Genomic DNA, 24,603 nt, shown 5'->3' on the forward strand with positions numbered 1-24,603 from the left:
GAATACACCCTTAGTTACTCACTGTGAGATTAGCTGTGATCCAGTGATTGAACAATTTGTCTTTCAAAAACAAAGAGATAATAATCTGAAATGCAGAATAAAATGTCTACTTGCATAATGATGGGGTAATAGTTTTACTCTATGGATAATTCTGCATTTCCTAATCTAATAATTAGCCTACATTTTAACATATTTACTGTGGTCGCTAGCTGGCCCATAAACCTCTGTTCAGTTGAGCAATCAGTTTGCACCTGCATATGATACGGTCATGAAATAATTAGAGACAAACAGGTTCTCTGCTTTTAACTGTGAGTGTTACACCATCTTTAGCACTGTGGATTCACCATTCCAAAGCCCACAGTCTGTATAACCTTATTCCAGTGAAAGAGAGGTAAGAGCTAAACTGTTTCCTGGATGACGAAAGCTACGTTGGAAAAAGACATTTCTACTAGAGTGAATGTTTTTACAGCTCATTATAAAGTTGCAAATAAATTTGTCTTAGCTGACAGTGTGGGAAACAGTGAACAAAAATCCAAAAAATGGTGTTATTTCAAAGACTTTTCTCTATAACTTTATTTTGCTCCTTGCATGTCCCAGGGTTGTCTTGACTGAAGTTTATCATGGTTTTCTAAGGATGGAAGGAATGAGGGAAGTGCACATTTGCTCTCTTCCTTTCCACTCTGGGAGCTGATCTAACTACCCTCTTCCTAACCTGAGTCTTTGGCTTCATAGTTACCAGCAGATTAGCCAGTCTGCAATGCCATTAAGGGATTCTTCCAAGTCTAAGGACAAATACCCTGTACACTAAGGAAAAGGTCAGAAAAGCAGAGAAACTAGTACTTCTCACCAAATAGTTTGGGTAATCCTTACTAGTTTTTTTGGGGGGAGACCTCTATAGCATGCCACTGGTAGTTTGGTCATGCAAAGCTTGGGGACAGCATAAAACTTAAATCTTTATTGAATGCTGTAAGGAGTGGTATTGTTCTGTCATCTTTGATACCCACATGTGTAGATTGCACCAGTGTGGCTTTTCCAGCCACTCCAAGAGCCAGCATGGAATATGGTTACATAGAAGCTTTCCTTCTACTATGTCTTAAGAAATGATCTTAGGTGAGTACAGCATTTAGATGTGATGTGATGTGAGGGTCATGCAGCCTGGACTGGCTGTGATTTTTTTTCAGGAAATGTAACATCCATTCCAGTTGTTCCAGAGAAGTCTTAGCTATCTTTGTACTTTGGATGGGTTGGAGGAAGGCTTGGGATATGCAGTCCTGTCTTTGATTCCATCATGTAAGAAATTGTAATTAGAGAATTTTCTTCCACCAGAAATGCAGTAGACATACATTAGGTTTTGTAGGATCCATGTTCTTTTCAACTGACAAGTCATTTTCCTTATCTATTAACACCCTATTCCATGGCTTGTTCAGACAGGTGTCATGACTAAGTTTGTGCTTTCAGCTTTTCTGTTCTTTTCTTGCCCTGTTTGGTGAAGTGCGCTTTACAGTTTTTTAGCATTAGTCTTCCTCTGGACCACATCCAGAGTCCCCTCATATAGTTGGCTGTATAAGTGAGTGTTGAAATCAGAAAAATTATTAGGATTTTGCAGGAATTTCCTTACCAAAAACAAGAGGCAGGACAAAAAGCTGTTCCAGTACTTCCAGTCAGTGGCCACAAATACTATTTGTGTAACTTATACGATTTGAGAAGACCCTTCAACCATTAAGCAATATACAGATTTTGCTTAGAACTTAATTTTTTAGCAGAAAAAATAGCTCCCTTGTCTTCTGAGTTATAAGGGTAGTTCACTGAGCTTTTAAGAGCAATGTAAAGCAGTCAGAGGGGTTTGATAGCTATTCTGTTATTCTCTTGACCTTGCCTGGTCTCTGAATAATGGTCTGTGTAAGTATTCAGGCTGACTCGCCTGAGGGGTGTATTTAAGCAATAACTTTCTGTGAACTATCTCACTGCCATATTTTGGAATTACATGAGTCGATAATTGTTGGACAAATTAAAGAATCTGTTCTGTTCCAGGAAGCCTTTTAGCAGTCCTCCTACTGGCCAATCTACACCTGTTACTCTTCAGGTCATTGTTAAGATGGTTGATCTTCCTGCCTTCCTAATGTCTTGTGTAAGACAAAAAAAGTCATCACTTGGTGCCTACACCAAGGTGTTCTTTCCCAGAATCTTCCTAGTGCTGTTAATGTCCGCTGTATGTCAGTGATTTGTTAAAAGTTATAGCCAGTGTGCAGATAGTTCATTAATAATACCTAGTCTTCAGCTCACTAGTGAGATAACTGTTCTGCAGTTCACTTTCTGCAGTGTCTTTCTTAATCATTCCTAGTTTGCCTTAGGCTTTATATAAAGGCTCCTCTTTCTGTAAAAAGTGTATATATTTTCTGTAAAAAGTGTATAAAGGCTTATACACTTTATAAAGTAGATAAAGGCTCCATTTTCCATACTGGAGGAGATCTCTCCTTTATGTACAAAGGCACGAAAAGCAGATCCAAGCTCTTTGTACTGAAGTGTTGGAATTTGGCACCTGCTGTTACATTACCCTCGTGCTCTTTTCATGTGTTGGCATGTGGCAGCCCTGCCACTTAGAGCTTCCTGATGTGCAGGTCTTGAAGTAATTAAACTATGCTGTTTACAGGGGTATTGAGAGTGGTATACTGAGCTTCACAATCTCTGGAGCAGCACTCTGTTTTATTTAATGAAAAAAGGGAGTTGTTATCAAAGAAAGATTAAAATTGTGAGTTAAAGTTAAAATACCTTGTGTTTTGGTTCTTTGATGTATAAAACATCTTAAGTTTGAAGCATTCATGTCTTAATTGCATGGGTATGTTTTCCTTCTGGAGGAGTGTTATCTTTCACAGTCTTATTTTTCTCAAGTAGTATAAATAAAAAAAGCAGAATACTTTTGTGATTTATTAGTAACATATGTAATGATAGGATCTAAAAATTCCATCTCCCAACTCAATTACAGAAGGAAGAAGGTAGACAATTGGTAATAAAACAAACAAACAAACAAAAATAAATACTTTGTTTGCTAACTTGTTAATTTTTTTTTCTTTAGATACTTCAAGAGGCACACACATCTGACCAGTCTCAGTCTCTACTGCAGTGAGTATAATACATCACACAGGAATTTCAGTCAGGCATACTGTAATTAAACAATTCCATTATACATCCATTTGTATGTTATTTTATTCCCAGTGTACTATTTAGAAACAGTTTTCTTGTTTGCTTAGTGAAGGATCTATATTTATGTCACTAGGTTCAGTATGTACCTGGATTTATTTATATTGATGATATTACCTTTATTGGTTTAAACCAACAAGAGTAACAGAACTTGGAGAAAACCATTAGACAAACAAAAATTTATAATAAATAATATTAGACCTTTTGTTCCTGGAAACTATGGAAGGATTTCAGAAGAAGATGGATTTATAGCAGAAACACAGAAAGAACTAATGACAAACAGGAAGGGCCATTTTTTCACTTAGAGAATGAATGTGCAAACACAGCTAGTTCCATGTAGGAAATCCAGAAGTCTTATTTGTTGCATGTCCTTGTAAAATAAAGGTATGCCTCTGAAATAACTGCAGCTGTTTTCATGAATAATGGTTAGCACAAAATTACATAAATAAACTCAAAGTACTGTAAAAATTTTTGTAAGGTGAGCAGATTACAATTCTTTAAGAACTTTTTATTGTATTACTTACTTCTAGGGGTTGGATAAAGCATTCATCACCTTCTGAAAATATTTCTAAGTCTGATTTTTCACTAAATGCTGCAGTAGAAGAACAGCAACTTAATTCTGTAGGTATGTTGTACAAAACTGGAAGTTGTTCTAGCTGTGCCAGAATCATTTGAGAAAATCATTTGAGAAGCTGAAGATGAGTATCCATGTAGATTTATTTGGAATATGATATGTGTGCTTTCCAACAATTGTTTAGTTTTTATAGTCATGAACTGAAAGTTCTGGTTTTGTAAGTGTTCTGCTGGGATTGTTTGAAGAGGTAACTGTTTTCTCAATCCAGTGCTATATATCCAGTATAAAATTATTTCATTACCGTGGAATTTTCTGACAAAAGTTACAGGCCACACAAATATACTTAATACTCAAGGGCCATACGATTGTGTAAGATAAACAGGTCGTTGAGAGTTCCCAAATGTTTCTTACTAACATATCAAAGAATCAGAGGCACTTCTAAGAAAGGAGAAACAGAAATGCTACTATTCCCCGTGTCTGTATGTCACTTCATGCTACTTTGGTTGTGCCTCCATTCCTCTGTGCTCCCAGCAGTGCAGGACTGCCCCATCTATTTAGTCGTCTTCTGCCTTTACCTTATTTTTGCTAACTCTACAGAAAAACACTCACTTTATTTCTGATGAGGAAATTGCCAGGGAGTCACATGAATGTCAAAACAGAGTAATAAGAGCAGGGGGGTTGGGATCATCCCTTTCCAGAGGCAGTAAGTAATTAGGTTATTTTAGCACTATTGCCTAATTGCGTTGTAATTGGAGAGGGCAGGGAATAAGTCTTATCCTGTGGAATGGGTGATAATACCATCTGCTGACAGTCTTTGGAAAGACAGGCCTCTAAACCACAGTGAAGAAATGTGACAAAATAGCTCTGGGATATAATTTAGTGGCTAACAGAGCCTGACTAGAAATTTTATTGTCAGTTCCATTTAGGGAACATGACTATAGTAATTTTTAAGGTTTGAAACTTTATACTTAAACTTAGGAAATAGTGCCATTTTTTAGAGGCAATGAGAACTTTCAGAAGTGAAAAGTGTAAAATTGAAATATTTGTCTGTTCTCCTTAATTTAGATATCAAATTGAATGAATTTCAGAAGGATTCAGAAGAAAAGGTAAGTGTATTTTTACAAGAGAATGTATATAAAATATCATATAATTTATTTAGCATTATAAAGTATTTTACTGAAAAATGCCTGTTTTTTTCATTTTAAAAAGCAAGCACATAGCTGTTGAAACTGTCACTGAGCTCATTAGGCGAAAACACCTTTAAAGCTAAACTTTATTTTCTGCTTTTTAGGTAAGGAGTGTAGTTCCTAAGCTTGCAGAACACTAGGGTAGGAGCACAGCAGTAAAAGGGAAGTGGGGAAGACATCATCATGACACAGAATCTGTAAGGGCTGTTACTTAAGATAAGATAAAGTAATGAAGACTTTTGAGTAGCTTAAAATGTTTCCCACCGATGAAAGTTATGGGAAAGGCATTACATTTGGAAGGTTTCTGAGGAGGAATAGATTATCTCTAACTGTCCTTCTGATTGAGGTAATAGTTGGGGAAAAAGCAACTATTTTTGATAAAATTCACCAAAGGTAGATTTGAGATCAGTATGGCAAATTGTTCATGTCTTGCAGCAAATACCATTGATGACCAGGGCCAAGTATTCTTTGTCTTGGAAACAAGGGGAAAAAACTTGAAATCTCCTAGGCTTTTCTTTTCTGAAAAATATGCAGCTATAAATATAAGCCTGTAATACCAAGTTTATTAAATGAAACATTCAAATTGCACAGAATTAGTCCAAAAGAACAAAATCTAAATGCCTTGAAAAAGAGATTGTCTTTGATTAATAGCTTCCGGAGAATAGGCAGATTGAGTGCGTTGAGAATATCTCCAGAGAGGATATTTTAGGAGCCTGGAGAAAGAAGGTTGGAAATAATCATTGCAGTGAATTATGCTTTTTGGATATTGGCTGATGTTGGCACTGGCGGGATCTGAGTCCTGCAGAAAGATCTTTAGTGAGAGGAAGAAAGGGCCACCCCAGACTGATTTGCAACAAGGGCAGAACGGACACCTTGACAACCAGCAGAGAGTCAGTGAGCATCTTAATTCCGTGTGTCCCTGGAAACACAAGATAAATCTATAAATTAAGATAATCTATGTAGAATTCTGACACCACAAAATTAGTCTTGCTGGGTTTTCTTGACCTTGATGACGTAGCAACGCTGATTTCTGTTGTGGTTAGTCTGTCAATAGTGGGGTCAATACTGTTCAACATCTTCATTTAGTGGTCCAGACAATGGAAGAGAATGCACCTTCAGCAAGTTCAGAGATGGTACTGGGAGGAGTGAGTGATATACCAGATAGTTGTGTTGGCATTCAGAGGGACCTGGACAGATTTGAGAATGGGGCAGAGAGAAATCTCATTCAACAAAGGGAGGTGTGAAGTACTACATCTGGGGAGAAATAGCTTCAGGAACCAGTACAGCTGGGGACCAGCTGATTGGAAAATAGCTCTGCAGAGAAGGACCTGGGTATCCTGGTGGACCTTCTACTTTACTCTTGTGAGACCTCACCTGGAGTACTGGAGTCCAGCTCTGGATGCAGGAAAGACATGGACCTGTTGGAGTGGGTCCAGAGGAGGGCCACAAAGATGATCAGAGGGGTGGAGCACCTCTCCTACGACGAGGACAGGCTGAGACAGTTGGGATTGTTCAGCCTGGAAAAGAGGAGGCTCTAGGGAGACTTCATTGCAGCCTTTCACTGCTTAAAAGGGGCTAATAAGAAAGATGGAGACAGACCCTTTCCTTAGGGCCTGTAGTGACAGGACAAGGGCTCATAGTTTTAAAGTAAAAGAGGGTCGATTGAGATTAGATATAGGGAAGGAATTTTTTATGATGAGGGTGTTGAAATACTGGAATATGTGACCCAGAGAGCTGGTAGATGCCACATCCCTGGAAACATTCAAGGTCTGATTGAGTAATGTTCTAAGGAACCTGATGTACTTGAAAGTGTTCTGGCCCATGGCAGGAGCATTGGACTACAGCCCATTCTGTGATTCTGTGATCTTCTGTATGAGAACAGACTGATAGAGCCAGAACTGTTCAACCTGAAGAAGAGAATGCTGAGGGGGATCTTACCACTGCGTATGAATATCTGACAGCTAGGGATGAAGATAAGGGACACTGACTTCTCAGTTGTTCCTACTGATAGGACAAGAGGAAGTGGACACAAATTCAAAATAACTTGTGAAATCTGAAATCCCATCTGAACACAAAAACATACTTTTTAACTGAGAAGGGGTGTCACACACTGAAAAATGTTTCTTAGAGCAGTTGTGCATTCTCCACCTATGTCCTGACTGGACATGGTCCTGGGCAACCTAGTGCAACTGACATTGCTTGAGCAGCAAGGTCAAGACTAGTTGGTCTCAAGAGGCCCCTTCTGCCCTCAAATGTTGTGTGATTCTCTGTGCCTTCTTCCTGTCCCAGTATATTGCAGTAGTCTTCAGCAAAGCACTCTTACAGAAGTTGATCTCTCTGAAGGCTTAATTCTTCTATAGTGATTCTCTTGCATGTGTGTATTGACCAACTGAACTTCTTTTACTCAGAGCTATCAGATACAGTAGTCCACTTAATATTTCTACTCCACCCTTATTATTTATACTGCAATATTAGTAATTCTGTTTTTGTGTTGTAACATTTGTAAGACACAGGCTGTGACACCCAAAAGCCTACAATTTCTTGATAATTTTCACATTGTTCTCAAACATATAGGAAAAAAGTCCTTTTGTGTCACGATTCACCAGCACCAAGGTGATGTGAATGTCCTGCTGGCTGCTGGAGCTGCCAGGCCAGATTTAACCTTGCTCATGTAGTGCACAAGGAGAAGTAAACATCTAAGGCTTGGCAAAGCCTGGCTCGCTCACTGGCCTTTGATGCAGTACATGTATTAACATACAGTTTCATTATTCATGGTCAAGTTGTTTTTTTTTATGAAACCTCTTCTTGACTTCCCTGTCTACCTGTTTCCTTTGGTGCTGGGTTGTGAATCAGCCAAGGCTGGAATTGACTGTGTCTATGCTCAGCTGTTACTCAGTGCATGCTTACTGGGTAAGGTGGAGAGGGAGACAAGACATTCTGGGCTGATGCTAGGTCACCAGAATTTGTGCCTGGGTTAAGGAGCGCTGTGATTTGGGTTTGTACTGCAAATAATTGAGACATGAGAATAGTGGGATTTAAATCAAGTTTTTTGAAGCAGTGTGACCAGTGGACATGGTTGGCATAAAGTAATCAACAGCATTATGCCGAAGTGGTACATTTTTTATGTAGAAACCCCTTTTTAAAATAATTTGCTTGAAGCATAGCTCTTCTGGTGGAAGATGGTTCTGAACCTGCATTTACCACAGTGTTGATACTTTACTGCTGAACTGCTGACTGAGGGGGAATCCTGTTCCTCATTTGAATGAAACTTAGGTATTTTCAAACCATATTTAACCAGGCTGGGATCGACAGAAGAGAGAACTCCCACTTTTGATTCCAGTCACAGCTGGCTCAGCTTTGCTGCTTCGGCAGCTCCTCTGTTGCTTTTCAACAGACGACTGAAGGTACAGGGATCTTAGGCACTGGGGCTTTTAAGTGTCTTTGCACATAAGTGGCAGCTGAGGATGGGTTTTAGGGAGGGAAAGTTTAAACTTCTTTTATGTTCTGCAGATTTGAATCATTTGTAGAGAAAGTCCCACAGGATTTTACCAACAGAAATGAGTGCTAAGGAAGTTTAGGCATCTGTATTGGACAGAAGTTTTTTGAACACATCCCACATAGGATTTGGATTTCAGTTGGCATTTGGGTTTTTAGGATCTTGCAAAATTAATCCTTCTTTGCCTGCCTTCTCCATTAATATAAATGTAAGTTTCACCTGCACTTTACACTGAGCATTTTTCTTAGGAAGTTTGTAATGTACATACATGCTGTTTATACCACAGTTGTTCAAGTACAGAAAGTTGTGCCAATAGAGGGGCTTTATACGGTTGGTTTATAGTCTGCATACATTAGAGAAGTGGTCTAAAAAGAAAGTGTAGTTCAGTACAGCAAAGTAAGAAATAGTCAGTACTTAAAAAGGAAGAATTACATACAAAGGTATAAGATATGGAACAGCTGCGTGAGGAATAAATTTTCAACAAAGAAGCAGGGATTTATGTTTACTTACAAACTGAATGTGACTCAATGCTGTCAGATTTCTGCCCTGTTTTACTGTGTGTGAGCTTTATTGAAATCATGTTACCAGTGGTTAAAGGTTTCTTGCACTGCCCCGTATTACCACTTGCTGGCAGCAAGACTCTAAAAATGCATTGAAAGGTATTTTCTTAAGACCAGTATTACTAAGTAAGAGCACTATTATATACAAATGTTATATGGAAAAAAATATGGTTTAGGTTGGTGGAGGCACCATACTTTCTTCTGCAGAACATTTGAAACAAGGATAGGGAAAAAATAAAAAAACTATGTTTTGATATAAAAATGGGTGCATCTGTTGAAAGCAACTCAAAGTGGTTAGAAAAACAGAAGCAGTATTACTTTTCCAAGAACAGTTGTGCCTTTGTGTTCTGTACTCAGTGTGGAAACTCAAATATGCAAACTTCTTGAACTCCTAAGCTTTTGAACTGAAGTTCGTGAGGCACAGGTGTTCCACATTTGTGTGGGATACACATAATCAAAACTCATATGTTATGTTTTACTAACTACGTGTTTCTTATTATTATGAATATGCTCATTTTCATTATTTCTACTTGACAGAAATTTTTAATTACTTTCTTTTAGAGCCTTTTAATACACTCAGGTCACTGGCAGTGGCACAGTATCTTTAACAGATCTAGTCTCTCTTGCTCTGGATTTTCATTGCTATGAAAGTCAAGAGCTGAAGTGGTCTACTTTTGAAACTGAGACCTCAGTCTAAACCTTCTTGCAATTGTGTGAAGGAGGGCTTTGAGTCTTGTAGTTTATGCAAAAATTGATAATAAAATATTCATATACATATGTATATATGTAGATGACTTCTAAAGTGAATATTAATTAAATGCTTTGTAGAAAAAGTTGTTCCGTTACTTTTTGTGAACTGTTTTTTGTTTTAATTTTCAGATTTCACAAAAATTAAGTAATGAAGATCTCTGTCCAGAAGTAAGCCTCTGTCTAGATGGCCCTATGGAAGACGTAACAGTTCTAAATGAACAGACACCAGAAGATACATTTCAGCATGTTTTAGATGATTGCCACAGAACCTGTGTGACCACTGTCGACATTGATAACATAGTAGAGGAGCATTCCCTTAATAATGATACAAATCTTTCTCTGACATCCCCAAGGAAGATTTTCATGGATGTATTCACTGAACAGAGTATAGAGACTGGTGGATTTGACGGCAGCGCTGTGTTAGCATCCCCTGGTGATTCTGAGAGTCTTAAAGTGATAAACCCATTACCTGACAAGTTAGAGTGTCAGGGTCATGCCTTTTCCACTGATCCATCAGCAGCTGAGAGCACTGATGCCCTGCCGGTAGAGCTTGTGAGGCCTCTGGATGCTTTGTCAGGATCTGTGGTACAGCCTGTCACTCCTATAGTGCCAATTGAGAGACAGCTTAACACCGAGGGAGAACAGCTAAATTCAGAACCCAGCATTCCCCAATTAGATGATGACTGTACACAAATAACAAACATGATGGACCCTCAACTTGCTACAAGTCAGGTGAAAGAAATAAATGCCTTCAGAGGATCTGACTCTCAGAGGACAACAAATGAGCAAGTATATACACTATTTAATTCATATTTGGAAATTCCTGTTTATCATAAAATGTTTTATAGTAGCCAGATTACTTAGAGATGTGAATCTTAGTAAAGAATAAACTGGCATCAGTAATTTGCATGTTTGAATCATTTAAGTTGTTTTTGTTTTAAAACTCCAGTAGTGTATCTTCTGCTTTGATATATCCATGTGATGAAAAAGTTCAGCCTGCTGGGACAGGAAATACTGTTAAAGTTAATTCAGTGACTGATGTGGAAGTCTAGAATCAGCATGGGAATTTCAAAAACTCTAGGTTCATACCCCATACAGTTCTATTTTTTCTCCTGGCTATAGTGTGCTGTTTTCTTCTGTCATAGTTCTCACTGCTGTAACATACAAATGCTTTGCAAGTACTATAAAATAAATTCAACTGTGTCTTTTCTGTAGACTGGAAAGGTTACTCAATGGAGATTTTTTACACATGTGTTTAGAAGTGTATTTATTTGATTTAGTTGTGCTTGTGTGAGACTTGATGAAAAAATTAAGGCATGGTTTTATGTCCATGTCCTCCCCTGAAGAAGTCAGTGTATGTATGGATACAGCGTGTGATCCTTCTTGTTACGCCTTGTGCTGCAAAGGTGTTCTGGAATAGGTCATTTGTATTGAAATGCAAAAATCTGGAGAGGAGCATGAAAGGAAAGCGATGCCATAATCTCTTCCTGTTTAAATTATAATAAGGGAAAGAGGATGACACATAGGAGATGTATCTTTATGCTACAAAGTGTAATAGGCATCTCTTGTAGACCTGTAATCTGATGGTCTGCTCTGTGTTGTCTTTGAATAATCTGGAGCTGCAAATCAATGATCAGTTGCGTATAGCCAGCTATTTAAAGTGGGTTTACAACCACTTTGCTTCCCCACAATGGTATAAAACATCCAAAAACTATGAGTTAATTCTGTCTTTTCATAACGGTATTAACTGAATATCATAGCATGTAATAAAATGTGCCACAGAGGTGGCAATTTCAAGGTGCTGAAAGGTCTGTCATATAATTGTCTCAGAACTATAGCACTTTACAAAGCTTTTTAAGTGACATGTTGATTTCTGAAATTTGTAGCACAGCTGTGTGAAGCTTTATGTACAGATCTACTCAAAATCACAGTTAAGATTATGAAGCAGGGTCCTGTGGAAATGGGTATCTATAACCTCTTGTCGATTAATACTCAATTTTAGCTTTTTTTTTTTCATGTCTTCCCCTGGTGTTCTTGAAGGCAGGAAGTAAGGAGGCAATTTAATGAGAAAAAAAATCCCAGTTAATATGTTAGTAACTGTTGAATTCTAACAGTATATTCTTCACCTTGGTCTTTTCTCATTCTTGTTTCTTCCGAGCATTCTTGTTGTGGTGAAACAAGTGCCCTAAAGAGGAGAGCCCATTTATTTTAGTATATGATGTCTTATAAAGCAAGCTTGAGGTTTCTTTTCATTGAAATGTTTTCTTCTTCTTCTCTAACCATCAAAAAGTACTGCTGTGATAGTTTTGTAAAGTAACATATTTGATTTTCCCCAAGTGCCATAGAATCACTAAGGTTGGAAAAGACTTCTTAAGAACATCAAATCCAACCATCCAACTGTGAACCACCTTGTTCACCACTAAACCATATCCCCAAGTGCTACATCCACATGTTTTTTGGACACTTCCAGGGATCATGGTTCCACCACTTCATTAGCCTGTTCAAATGCCTGACCATTCTTTCAGTGAAGAAATCTTTTCTAATATCCAATGTAAACCTGCCCTGGCACAACTTCCGGCTATTTCTTCTCATCCTGTCACTTGTTACCTGGGAGAAGGGGCCAGTCCCCACCTTACTACAACCTCCTTTTAGGTAGTTGCAGAGAGTGATAGGGGCCACCCTCAGCCTCCCCTTCTCCACGTTAAACAACCCCATATCCTGGGTTGGTATGCATCATCCCTTGATCCAGGAGGACCACTTCTGGGAAAGCAATTCACCTCTTCAGTAGCTTCTCTGCTAAATGTGTCAATTAAAAAAATTAATCAATGAATTCTCCATTTCTGTCAGTATCCCAGGAAAGGACTAACAAGTCCTCCCATGTCATTGAGAAAGAATTTCTATGCATATGTGTTGAGGATGTGTCCTAAAAGCTTTCAGCATTACTCAAGTGAGTAATGAACTAATGAGTACCCAGGTTTCAGCAGCTTGAGCGATACACAACAGCATGTTACACTCACTTGGCTAAAACAGGGAATAAACTCAAGTAACTCAAATTAACTTGCATGGGATGACCTGTCTTTAGGCTGGGATTTCTCTCCATTGCTGTTAGGATAAGTCTCTGGTATACACGGATCAACTGCACCCCCTAGGATGAGTGAATCACTATCATCTTTGAAAGTAACTCTTCCTCTTAGTCAGTAGTGGGGGTAATGAGGATACCTAGTGACAACTAGTTACCTGGCTTTTAGGAGGCTGAAGGTTAGTAAAGTGAATCTCATCAGTAGTGTCTGTAGCTAATGGATGGTGTGTCTTTAGAAATAACTTCTCAGTTGGGAGTCTCTGAACTTCGAGTGAAACATGGTTCTTACCCTGTGTCTGTTTCTAGGCTTCTGCAAGGGTGAGATAAGATGGGCCAGCTTAAGACATCTAAAACATTATCTAACTTTTTAGGACAGGAGCTCATGTCTATAGGAAACTGAAATGGGTCTGTTAAGTCAGTTCATATGTCCAGATAACTTTCAGATGGAACAGCTTTTGTTTGCTGTCAGCCAGCCGAGATTTATGTTTTAAGTTGTGATTCTGAGTATCCTAATTCTCTTGGCTATTTCTGTCAGGAGCACATGGTATGGCATACTACTTCAGGGGTGCCTCTCCTATGGCAGCCTTTGTCTCTCTTATCTGTAGAAATCTAGTTATGCACTTAAGCAACACCTCTGTTGTCTGTGAAGACACATAGAATTTATAAGTGTTCTTGGAACTCTTTTATGTACAGCTCTTGTTTTACTGCATGCTTACTGGTTGCTTGTAATATTTCTTTCTTTTTATCACAACCTGTGGGTGATCAGCAGAGAGAGAAAGAAGTAATTCCTGATTACTGGGATGCCACCTCTAGTGAAAAGCAAACTGGTGAGGGACATTCACATTCAGTGGAGCTTACAGCATGTGCAGAAACAGCCCAAACAATATCAAGGTAAGTGAAGAAGTTGAGAGAGACCTCCTCAAGAAGGTACAGAGATTGTGATTGTGTTTCCTCTCATCATAAAATACTTGAAGAGACTCAGCAGAGAATGTCTCACAGTGGCAGTATAACATGAAACAAACTCAAGGATTCTGAGTATGAGAAATTAATGCATAATATTCTTAATTTTTAAAAAATATTAATGTAATAAATACAATGCATATAGAATACTCATTTGTCATGTGAGTGAGTTTAAAATGATCAAAAAGTAAAGGTTTTACCTTTTATTAAAAGATCTGGAAGTTTGTTTCTCCTCTGATCTACTCTTTATTAAGTACTGCCTAAGTTAGCCTGTGTACTTGCATGCTGTTACTTCCTTTTAAAATCAGATACGTTCATATTATTACCTCTACTGTAAACATTGTTTTATATAGAGAATAATTTTGTTGATTCTAAGCAAATCTCTTGTCAGTAAAATTCAGGAATCTACTTCTAAAGACAAGCAGAATCTAGAAACCAGAATATGGCAAGAAATAATTCTGAATGAGTATACGGAAGTTAATCGGAGGAGCAAGAGAATTGACAACAAACGGAGTAAGATATTCTATGCTGTTATCATACAGATTATTTTATTATTTGAACAACTATACTGAATCAAATACAATTAATAACCTTACCAATATATTGTGGCATGAATTTCTTTCTAAAAGGTGGTAGAAACATTCATTTTAATAATTAAAATTATTGATAATTTCCCTCACTTCTGAAAACCTTCATATTAGCAACCTAACAGTTGACTTGTTTGCATGAACTCCTTAAGAATCATGAGTTTTTCAGGATGCAATTTTTATCACAGTGTTTTATGTGAAAAAAAATTACAGTGTATTCTGACAAGAAGAGAAATGTTTTCATGAAGAGTGAAAAAGTATATAAATGACACGCATTTATATATCCTTTTGTCATTTAGTGTTCTGTTTGCAACTTCATTCTCAGGGCACTGCCATCAGCAAGAATTGGCCTCTACAAAACGGTTTATTCTATTTTGAATGCCTGATGTTGTTATCCTGTCTACAGGATTATAGGGCCTTCACTACCACAGTTATGGAGCATCTTGTAAAGTACTTTTCTTTGCGATGTGCTTTGTCAGACAGAAAGATGACTATGTTTCATCCTTTGAAGATACATGCAGACAAGTTCTTTACCTCAATGAGGAATTTTGTAGGAGGATAAAGAATCTCCTCACTTATGTCCTCACTCCAGCACCTTTAAGATTGGGATGTTAATAGTTGTTTTTTGTGGGTTTGTTTTGGTTTGTTTTGGGTTTTTTTTAAGGCCACTTAGTTGGGATTTATCCATGAATCTACAGTCATTTAAACATCTTACAAAGTTTGGAAGTATTTGAACTGTAACAGCTACATTATAGATCTTACAAAACATGAAGAATTCTGCCTCCAATTAACAAACCTTCTGTTTTGCAGGATTTTAAGCATTCATGGTAGAAGCACTATGTTGATGAGATTTAAAGCTGAATGAGTAGCTGCTCCTCTATTTCAAACTGACTTACTAGTTTCCACTCAATAAATAGGCTGTTGGTTCTTTAGCATGATTTCTGCAGAAAGAGTTGCAATGCCTGTAGAGGTAGCTTTGTGTTAAACCAGTGTAGCAAGTTTATCTCCCTTTTGTGTCAGGGCTAGCAATCAAGAGCCCATGAGTCATCTTAGTTTGGTAATTCTCTGAGAAAACAGCCTGATGATAAGTTTCATTTGGGCTGGCACAAGGTCAGGCACATGGAAGGCACTAGGGAAGGCAAGGTGGAAGTGATGGAAAATAGGTCCTCTTGAAGGAGGAAGCTGAATCAGGTAAATTGCAGCATAAAACTGCGCCTTGTTCTGTGTGTATCTGTGCAGTTTAATCCCTCCTGAGCTGCTTGGCTAGTTTAGACCAGCTTTGACTAGTGACTGCATATCTGAAATGCTTAAGGTCTTGCAAGGCTGGATGAGAGGGACTGTCCATGTGCTCAGCTGGGGGAAGGTCCTGAGTAAACCCGTATCTGTCAGATTCCAAAAATCTACATAGACTCAAGAACTTAAAAAGTTTGGGAATATACTGAGCTCACAGTATATCACCATGCACAAAACAGAGACATCAGGCTGCGTGAGTTACAGCTCTAGAAGAAATACGGTTTTTAAGGTCTGTTTCTGACACCTGGGCAGAGTTTTAGGGCCAGCGAGACACACCTGCTACAGCCTGTGGAGAGGAGCAGTGTATGTAACCTGCTGTACCAAGCGTTTTCATTAGTAGATGAAATAATGGCCTAGGCCATGCACTGTGTTTTCCTGCAGGCAGTTCTGCTGTTCTTCTTCCCTTCTTTCTTCCCTCTCTGTTTTTCATCAGATGCAGTAGCCAGGATGCTCTTCTCCACAGTTTTAAGGGATGCTGGAATGGCACTGCTAGTGGAGTACAGAAGAGCTCATCTATGTATTGGAAATAATTTCAGCCAAGATGAAAACTGTGATGAGTGCATAATGGGAGATAGCATTTGTTTTGTAAAATAGTAAACTAAGAATTAAAAATAGTATCTTTTATATTTTATTTTTTTACATTTAGGCCTCATCTTAACCTTTCACTCCTTGCAGAAAAGGCTGAGCTGGTTGTGAAGTAATAGGAAAAGGTAGTCTGAGGGAGCTAATCTCAATCACTATCCGAATGTAAATACTTCCTCACAAAGCAGAGGTTTTAAAAGAAAAATTATTACAAAATAATGGTTGATAAATTTGAGTTTTCTTAACAGTTAAATTATTGAATAGCTGACTTAGTTATTGGGGTGGTCTTCTTACAATGATTCGTATTGCAGAATAGCAGTTTTATCATCTGTTGGGAAGCAATGCACTTTGCAAAAATGTCATTAGAAAGGAAGAAGTCTAAAGTTAACATACCTTTACAAAGTCATATTTCTGTGTGTTGCATTTCAGTTGCCTTTTTGTTATGGAATTCCCTATGGCATCTTTTATTGAATGGTATTATTATTTAACTGGTGATGTGTTTTTTGAGATACTCATTTCTACTAGATTGAATGAGCATTTGTTTCTTCAGAAAGATCATTTACCAACTGTAATACAAAGTGCCAAAATAAGAGAGAAAAGGTATTTTTCTGTGCAACAGAGCTTTTAACATTATTTTTCAGAACGAGAAACCTTTGGTAAGGGTCTGGCTCGCCCTCTTACACTTTCAGCAATCCACAGGAGGAATGTGTATGGTGAGAATTTACTGCACAGAGCTGTTACTCATCAAGATGTAGACCTTGTACGTAAGATCATAAAAGCTGGTGGAAATGTAAATGCTCAGGATTATTCTGGTAAGTTAAATTGTATTAAAATACTATTTTCAGTGAAGTATCCACTTGTAACTAATAAAAGCGTGTATTATGAGTTTGTGCAGTGGACAAGACTGTAGGTTTGTTACTGGTCAGTAGATTATTATATTTTTATTGGTTTCACTTGGTACTTGTTCATGGTAAAATACGTAGATCTACTTATAAAACTATATGAGAAAAGAAAATTTGGAGGGAAAAGTAAGCACTTTAAAAATTACATAGTGATGCAATTAGGTTTACTTAGCCTTAATTCAACAGTTCTGTGCCTGCTTATCACAAAGCAGTCTCTTAAATAATCAACTTCATGGGTTTGAAAGTTGGGGTTATTTTTGTCCACTTCAGTGACCAACTTGAGACACCAAGATGTAGATTTTTCAGTTTAATTTTTCAGGGACTTTGATTTTGCCCATTAGATCTTAAGGGAACTTGTAGTTTTATAATTCGGCACTGTCCTAACTTTCTAAGAAAGTTGTGACTACTTGGTATTTTCCATTTTTCTTTCATCTTGGGCATGAAAAAAAAGGAATGACAAATAGTGGCCAGCTGTTAATGTTTTGTTTGAAGCAATTCACCTTATCCAGTTTCATGTGTGATACTCTGTTTCAAAGGCTTTGCACCTTAAGTATCACTTGGTTTTTTCAAATATAAGACTGTTTCTTATTTGCACTTTCCCATCTCCTCCCTTAATATCTGATAAACTTCCACAACAAAAGAGAAGATTGTTTCAGGCAACTGACTCATTTGGTAGAAAACTTCAATTCTTAGAGTGTTTTCATACCATGCTAGTGGCTAGGATTTCACAACTGTTCTGTGGGAAAGGAAAAAACTCACATTCTGCAGTTATAGGCTATTGCATAATGCAGGCACATAACATTCCAAAATTAAGTTAAAAATTATCTGTCTTCTGGAATATACTGGGAGATAGATTGGGTCAGCAGATTTCAGACTTTTGGAGTACAGATGTTTGAGCTAACAGAGTGACTCATAATATGTATTAACTTGTACTAGAGGCAGGTGAGAAAATATTTTGTTGATGGGGTTCAAAGCCCCATGCTGACGACAAAGAAGTGCTGATAGTGCAGCCACAGTAGGCACGTATACCAAAGTGCACTGCTTCTAGTTTTTGCTGTCACAGTTGCTTCCTTTTCCTGCCTTTTTAATGTTTTGCCAGGCCACGATTTCTTCATTCCCCAGGCTCTGGTTGCTGTTTTTTTAGTGCAAAAACAGCACAGCTGCACAAAGTATCTTTTAGTTGTACTCCTTGAAGAGATGAGAGGTTAACCTGGCCATGCTTTTTTTTTTTTTTTTTTTTTTTTTTTTTTTAATGAGGCAGGTATAGTCAGACAGAAGTAGTTGCCAGACCTGTGCCATTTTGACATGCACTTTCATCTTGATCTCTTTGGGAGTCATTGTTCCGAATTATATTCTGCCTCTGTACCTGTTCTCTTCCTTTAAAGCCTCTCACCAGTGATTATCTCTATTTTAGCCTAGTATTTTTCCTTATTCCTGTGCTACAATATTCTGCTTCAGTACTTTGCTGAGTTCTTGTGATCTTCTGTTGTTTGGTTTGGGGGTTTTTTTCTCCTTTTTATTTCCTGGGCATCAGCATGTAGGATATGAACAGCATTTTAGAAGTGCTGTCTTGTGCTCTTAGTTTGAGTCTTGATTCACAGTGTCTCAAGGGATCTGAAAAACAGTTGCAGTGAAACTTGTGTTTCTTCTTGATCTGGAGCATGCACAGCATCCTTGCCTCATGTCGCTAATCCCTAAGAATTATTAATTGAATGTGTTGTAGGTGGGGCCTTATTATTGTATCAGATAGAGGATACGTTTTACTGAGGGAAAAATTAGTGCATTCCCTTAAGTGAACCTTTTAATTCTCCCCTTAACAGATTTCATAATAAACACATATATTCATAATATACAATATTCCAGGTTCATCTGTGCATAAGAGAGCCTTGAGAATTTCTCTCTCCAGTGAAATTAAGATAATTTTGCTCTATGGTAGCAAAAGAGTTTCATTAAGCCTTATTAATTCATATATTTAGTATGTGAATTAGGCCCTGACAACAACCTTCTGATAATAGAAGATTGTTGAAAAGTAAGACTGTTGATCAAAATGGTCTTCTGGAGGGCGTGTTGATTTGAGAGTTGGAAGATAGGAAGTGGAAAATCCTCTCTGTTTTTCCCTTGTTTCTTTCACCCTGCATGTTTAAGGAGTTAATGCATGACTATGCCAAACTCAGTTCAAAGGCTTATATTCCACGTTTTTCCTCAACACCTCTTTCATAGAGTAGAATTCTGTTGTGAAGCTTATTCCATATAGCTAGGAATGAAGATGGAATTTCAGTAGGGAATTTTAATTTATTTTGGACACTGAAATTATTCTTGGGTAGTCTTAAAAAACATTTCTGTTTGGTAATAGTTCACATCTTTATTTTTGTAGCTTCTTTCTTACTAACTTTCTTCAGCATAGCTATATAAATTAAGAGTGCCATGAAAAACTATGCTGTTCTTAAAACAGCATATATGTTTTGTTCCAGGAGAAGTTACCAAGATATGGGTCAAATAATTCTCTCATTTCATAACAGAACTACCAAATCTAAAACTAATGTTGTTACAGCAGCGTCTGCTTCTTCAGTAGGTGCAAATTTTGTGAAAAGCAAGAGATCTCCCAACCCTTGTGACTTTTTCATAAGTATTTCTTCATACAACTTACTGTAATGCATCAGTTTGTACCTTTTCAGTATACTCTCTGAAATCTTTATCAAACAGGCAACCTAAAGCTGACATAAATTTTTAGATTTTTTTTTATCCAAATGTGAAATACATGCCTTTCTTTTTCATAGGCTTGACTGCACTACATATAGCAAGTGTGGAAGGCTTTTATGGGATAGCAAATCTGCTTTTGAAAGCAGGTGCTGATGTTAATGCTGCAGAAAAGAAACAAATAACACCGTTGCAAGATGCAGTTAAAGAAGGCCATTATGAGGTATATTCCAAATTGAACACAAATTATGATTTAGTATTACAAATTATTGTTGTTGAGTCCAGAAGGTCACATAATGTTTTTGCATGTGGCTGGTCTTTTCAGATTATAGGCAAATTCAGGAGCTTGCAAGTCCTTCCTGCTTGGTTTCTGTTCAAATCGTTCCATGCTTTACAGGATTTTTCCTGAAGGAGAAATTAATTGTTTTTCTAACTGTTGGGGACAGTGTACTACTGAGGAATAGATTGCTACTGTTTAATACATGATTTTGTAATCACACGTGTATGGCATGCTGCCACAGCCATGCACACCCTGTTTTAACACACAGCATGGAGGGTTATGAAGGCATGGCTTTATATTTTGTATGGTCTTAAAACTGAAAGTTAACTGAATAGCGAATGTGAAATAATTGTAAGATTTGTTGCCAAATGTTGTGGTTTCATAAACCTGTGTCTGAATTGTGGATCCTCTTTCAGTCTGGCAGTGCTTGCCTCCAGCTGGCATGTCTGTGCATATTTCTAGGGTGACCCAAATTTATGTAGGAGTTCTATGTGTCCCTTTTATCTGCTTGCAGTTTCTTTCTCTAGAAGTGCACGTTTGCTGCCTAATAGTTATTGATTTCCAAGATCTTTTAAGTATTTTTTTGTGGGGTGTTTTGCTCTTTTCACAACTGAGATGAAATTTATTCTGTTTCCTCACAAATCTCCCTGGAGCAAAGAGGAAGGGTGGACTTCCAGCTAATAATTTTTTCTGAGACTTGAGAGCCCCAGGAATGGTTTTCAGCTTGTGCATCACAGACTGTTGTGGGTTCATGAAATACTTCTGTGTTCTGTGACTGTACCTAACACACCATGTCCATGGTTATGCATGAAGAACTCTGCATCTCTGCAAGTAATATTTAGGGGCCATCAACTAGAATGATATTGGAAGAACAGTCATTTCAACTAGGTCACTTGAGGCACACTGAGATCATTCAGCACAGAGCTGAGTTAGAGTTATGCAAGCTGGTATGTCCAGAGGGAGTGGTACTACCTGGTGATGCTGTGTTTACTCAGTCTCTGTTTGCTCACTATCAGTAAAATTGTCTTGCTGCAGTGATCTGTCAGACTTAATTTTTGTTGTTTCTGACTAGCAACAAAACAGTGATAGTGATGGTGATTCAGACTTTTGGTAACATAGTATTTGAAGCTGTTTTTTCAAAGCTGCATTATTACTGTAGATTGGAAACATGCCTTTTATCTACTATTTTATTCCTTTCTGTGCCTGCAATATGCCAAATTAATTTATTTCAGGAGAAATGGTAAGTATAGGAAAGATTTTTTAGTACAGTTAAGGGGAAGAACATGCAAGTGTGTATGATCACAGTTGTGGAAGAAGAGTTCTCAACATTACTGATTGAAAAAATCCAGAGGTTTGCTCTTGATTGACCCCATTTTATTTTACTCTATTGTTAGGAGCATGTATGAATTGAGAAAATGTCACTAACAATTTTCTCATTAGCAGTCTGGTTAGAAATAATGAGGGACTCAAACACATGGGTGGAGGATGTGAGTCAAGGTCAGTCTGAAATTACAACATGCTGAAGGGACAAAAGCAGAGGTACAAGTAAAATCACACTAGTGGTGGAATAAGATTGCAGGGTTACCCACAGAAATGAAACAATCAGATTGTAAATTTCCCATGTCCCATGCCTGCAAAGCTTGGCTGAACATTTTGCTAAAAAGGTCATTTCTTGAATAAGAACAAAATCAGGCTTTATATTTGTACAAAAATCATAATATTGGTAATAAGACCATCAGAATGGGTTTCATTTGATCAGATATATCTTGCATATCTGAAATAGCTGTCAAAGCTCCCCTTTGCAGTCTCAGGAGTCACAATCAACACATCTAGATCAAAATTTCTTTTGTCCTAAAGTAGATATCAGCAGTACCCTGGCAGCCAGGACAGCCAGCTGTGTCCTGGGGGGCATCAGGCAAAGCATCACCAGCTGGTCAAGGGAGGGGATTGTCCCGTTCTGCTCTGCACTGGGGCGGCCTCACCTTGAATAAATATTGTGTGCAGTTTGGGGCACCACAATATAAGAAAGATACTGAGCTCTTAGTGTCCAAAGGAGGGCAGCGAGGATGGTGAGGGGCCTTGAGGAGCAGCTGAGGTCACTTTGTGTGTTCAGCCTGGAGAAGAGGAGACTGAGGAGAGACTTCAGTTTACAACTTCCTTGTGAGAGGAAGAGGAGGGGCAGGCACTGATCTCTTCTCTGTGATGACCAGTGACAGGACCTGAGGGAATGGCTGGAAGTTGTGTCAAGGGAGGTTTAGGTTGGATATTAGAAGAAAGTTCTTCACCCAGTGGGTGATTGGGCCCTGGAACAGGCTGCCCAGGGAAGTGGTCACAGCAGCAAGACTGACAGAGTTCAAGAAGCACTTGGATAATACTCTCAGGCACGTGGTGTGAGTCTTTGGAATGGTCCTGTGCAGAGCTGAGCATTGGACTCAATCCTTGTGGATCCTTCCAACTCCACGTGTTCTGTGATGTCCTAAATGGATAAGCTGGCTCATACCGTGTTATTTTCTACCAGTTAAGAGCTATGGGGCCATGAATCCTACCTTGTATTTTGGGAGACCTTGTCTTAATGGCAACTGGAGCAATTTATAAAAATGAAAATAATAAGATGATAGGATAATGCCTTATCTAGGGGAGTGCTTAGGGTATTTGAACTAGAATATAGAGAAATTTGATTTTAGTTGCTCATGTCGTCAAGTACAAGAGAGAGAAGCCTATGTAAGGAGTATGGAAAATACTACCAGAAGAGATATGATCTAAAAAACTTATTTTTTTTAGGTGGTGAACTTACTACTTTGGTATGGAGCTGATCCCTTATTAAAAAATAAAATGGGAAGGTGTGCATTAGAAGAAGCTTCTGACCCATCTATGAAGAAACTTCTTACCAGTTATGTGGAAAAATCCAGGGGATATTCAGTATCAGGTAGGAAAGAATTATTCTGTCATAGCATAACCATTAAATGGAGAAATTCAGACCATCTGTTAAACTGTTTCCTTAATTACTGCTAGTAATTCTATCAACTTCAGTGTCTGATGCCTGAGTAGCAGTGAGCACTCCTTACCTTCCACAGTTGCTGTACATTGATGAAGTGTAAATGATAATGATGTCCAGCTGTTTCTTGGGCTGGAGTTACCTTTAAATTTGAAATGGAGATGTGAAGCACAGTAGTCATTGTCTGTCTAAATGGAAGATGGGACATGGCTTGATTTGCTGATGGGTGAGGTATGGTTTAGAGCTAGGGATAAAGTTTGGTTTTAAACTGTCATATAGTCTGAATTTTAAAGGATCCATAGGATAAACAGTGGTGAATCTAGGATTAGATCTAGATCTTATGAGTTGCCAAGCCTTAACTGCTACTGTTTGGGCTGGGTGTAGGTAACAGCTAGTGAGTTTGTAAGGAGATAGTTGAGTTAGAGTTAGTGATTATGGCTAAGGAAGAAGTTGTGTCTTGTACAGTCTTGGGAACTAAGTTGAGAAGAAGGTTCAGAAAAGGCTGTTTGATCAGAAGCAAGTACAAAGATGTGTCACAAGATAAGCCTTGATTAGAGCTAGAATTAAGACTGTTGGACACCCATTGACCAGTGTGAGCTATGGCATGTTTAAGTCTTGAAGGAGTCCCCGTGCCTTGGACTGTTATCCATTATTGCTTTTCCATGTGGGTGACAGTAAAGCTACAATGCACAGTCCAGGGAGAATCAAAAGAGACTTCAGAACCTTGGGATAGTTGGTAGGGGAATCTGGTGCACAGATAATTTTCTTCCACTCTCCCAGTTGTGAGCCGCGACATTGGAAGAAACAGACAAAGCCAGTCTATTAAAACATGGCTCCATAACTGATGTCACTGCCACAGTTCTGGGTTTTTCAGTAATGGGATGGTTTAAATGTCACCAGACCTGCTGGTGTCAGATGGCATTCACCTTTCTCAGAGAAAGAAGAGGGTCTTTGCTCTTAAGCTAGCGGGGCTCATTGGCAGAGCTCAAAACTGTACTTGAAGAGGGACTGGGACAATATCAGACTTGCCCATGACAAGCCGTTGGGTGATATATGCAAGGTAGGTGGATGGGGTGCTAGTGAGTACCCTCAGCCTGCTGCTCTGAGACTCCTTGGATACCCTGAATCACACTTGGAGTCTTACAGAGAAGAGCCAGGGGTTCCTCTTAAGTTTCAAAAAGAATCACTTAGGTCACTAATCTTCAAAAAAATTTGGAGGTGCAATGTCACTCTTTACTCTCGCCATTTCTGGTTTGTGCAAGGTGCTGTTTGCAACAAAGATTAGACTCCAGTATTTTTATAAATATTTTATATATTGTTATGTTTTAGATTCAAATAAAACCTTTATGGCTTGAAAATTTTTCTAGAAAGCTAAATATGGTAAGTACTATTACACACAATATTGTAGACAAGTTATACATATGCAACAGCATGTTCTATATGTAAAGTAAACTATGATCTCT

The 24,603-nt window shown here is 38.2% G+C and overlaps 1 protein-coding gene across 16 annotated transcripts in view; it reads left to right on the plus strand.

The window, feature by feature from the left end:
• ANKRD31 (ankyrin repeat domain 31) overlaps positions 1-24,603 on the plus strand; it is a 60,502-nt gene that overhangs the window by 3,418 nt on the left and 32,481 nt on the right. For 9 of the 16 annotated variants that reach the window (XM_027635234.1, XM_027635233.1, XM_027635217.1 and 6 more), the window contains exons 4-12: positions 3,074-3,120; positions 3,729-3,823; positions 4,838-4,878; positions 9,895-10,554; positions 13,611-13,735; positions 14,196-14,317; positions 16,908-17,078; positions 19,946-20,088; positions 22,927-23,071. In XM_027635234.1, the coding sequence (XP_027491035.1) occupies positions 3,074-3,120; positions 3,729-3,823; positions 4,838-4,878; positions 9,895-10,554; positions 13,611-13,735; positions 14,196-14,317; positions 16,908-17,078; positions 19,946-20,088; positions 22,927-23,071 (1,549 nt within the window). Of the gene's footprint in view, positions 1-2,650; positions 2,750-3,073; positions 3,121-3,728; positions 3,824-4,837; positions 4,879-5,089; positions 5,157-9,894; positions 10,555-13,610; positions 13,736-14,195; positions 14,318-16,907; positions 17,079-19,945; positions 20,089-22,926; positions 23,072-24,603 lie in introns of those variants that run through there. The other 7 variants (XM_027635228.1, XM_027635230.1, XM_027635229.1 and 4 more) reach the window with 5 other exon arrangements.

The sequence above is a fragment of the Corapipo altera genome, unplaced genomic scaffold (assembly GCF_003945725.1).
Source record: "Corapipo altera isolate COAL_440 unplaced genomic scaffold, ASM394572v1 61411, whole genome shotgun sequence".
NCBI lineage: Eukaryota > Metazoa > Chordata > Aves > Passeriformes > Pipridae > Corapipo > Corapipo altera.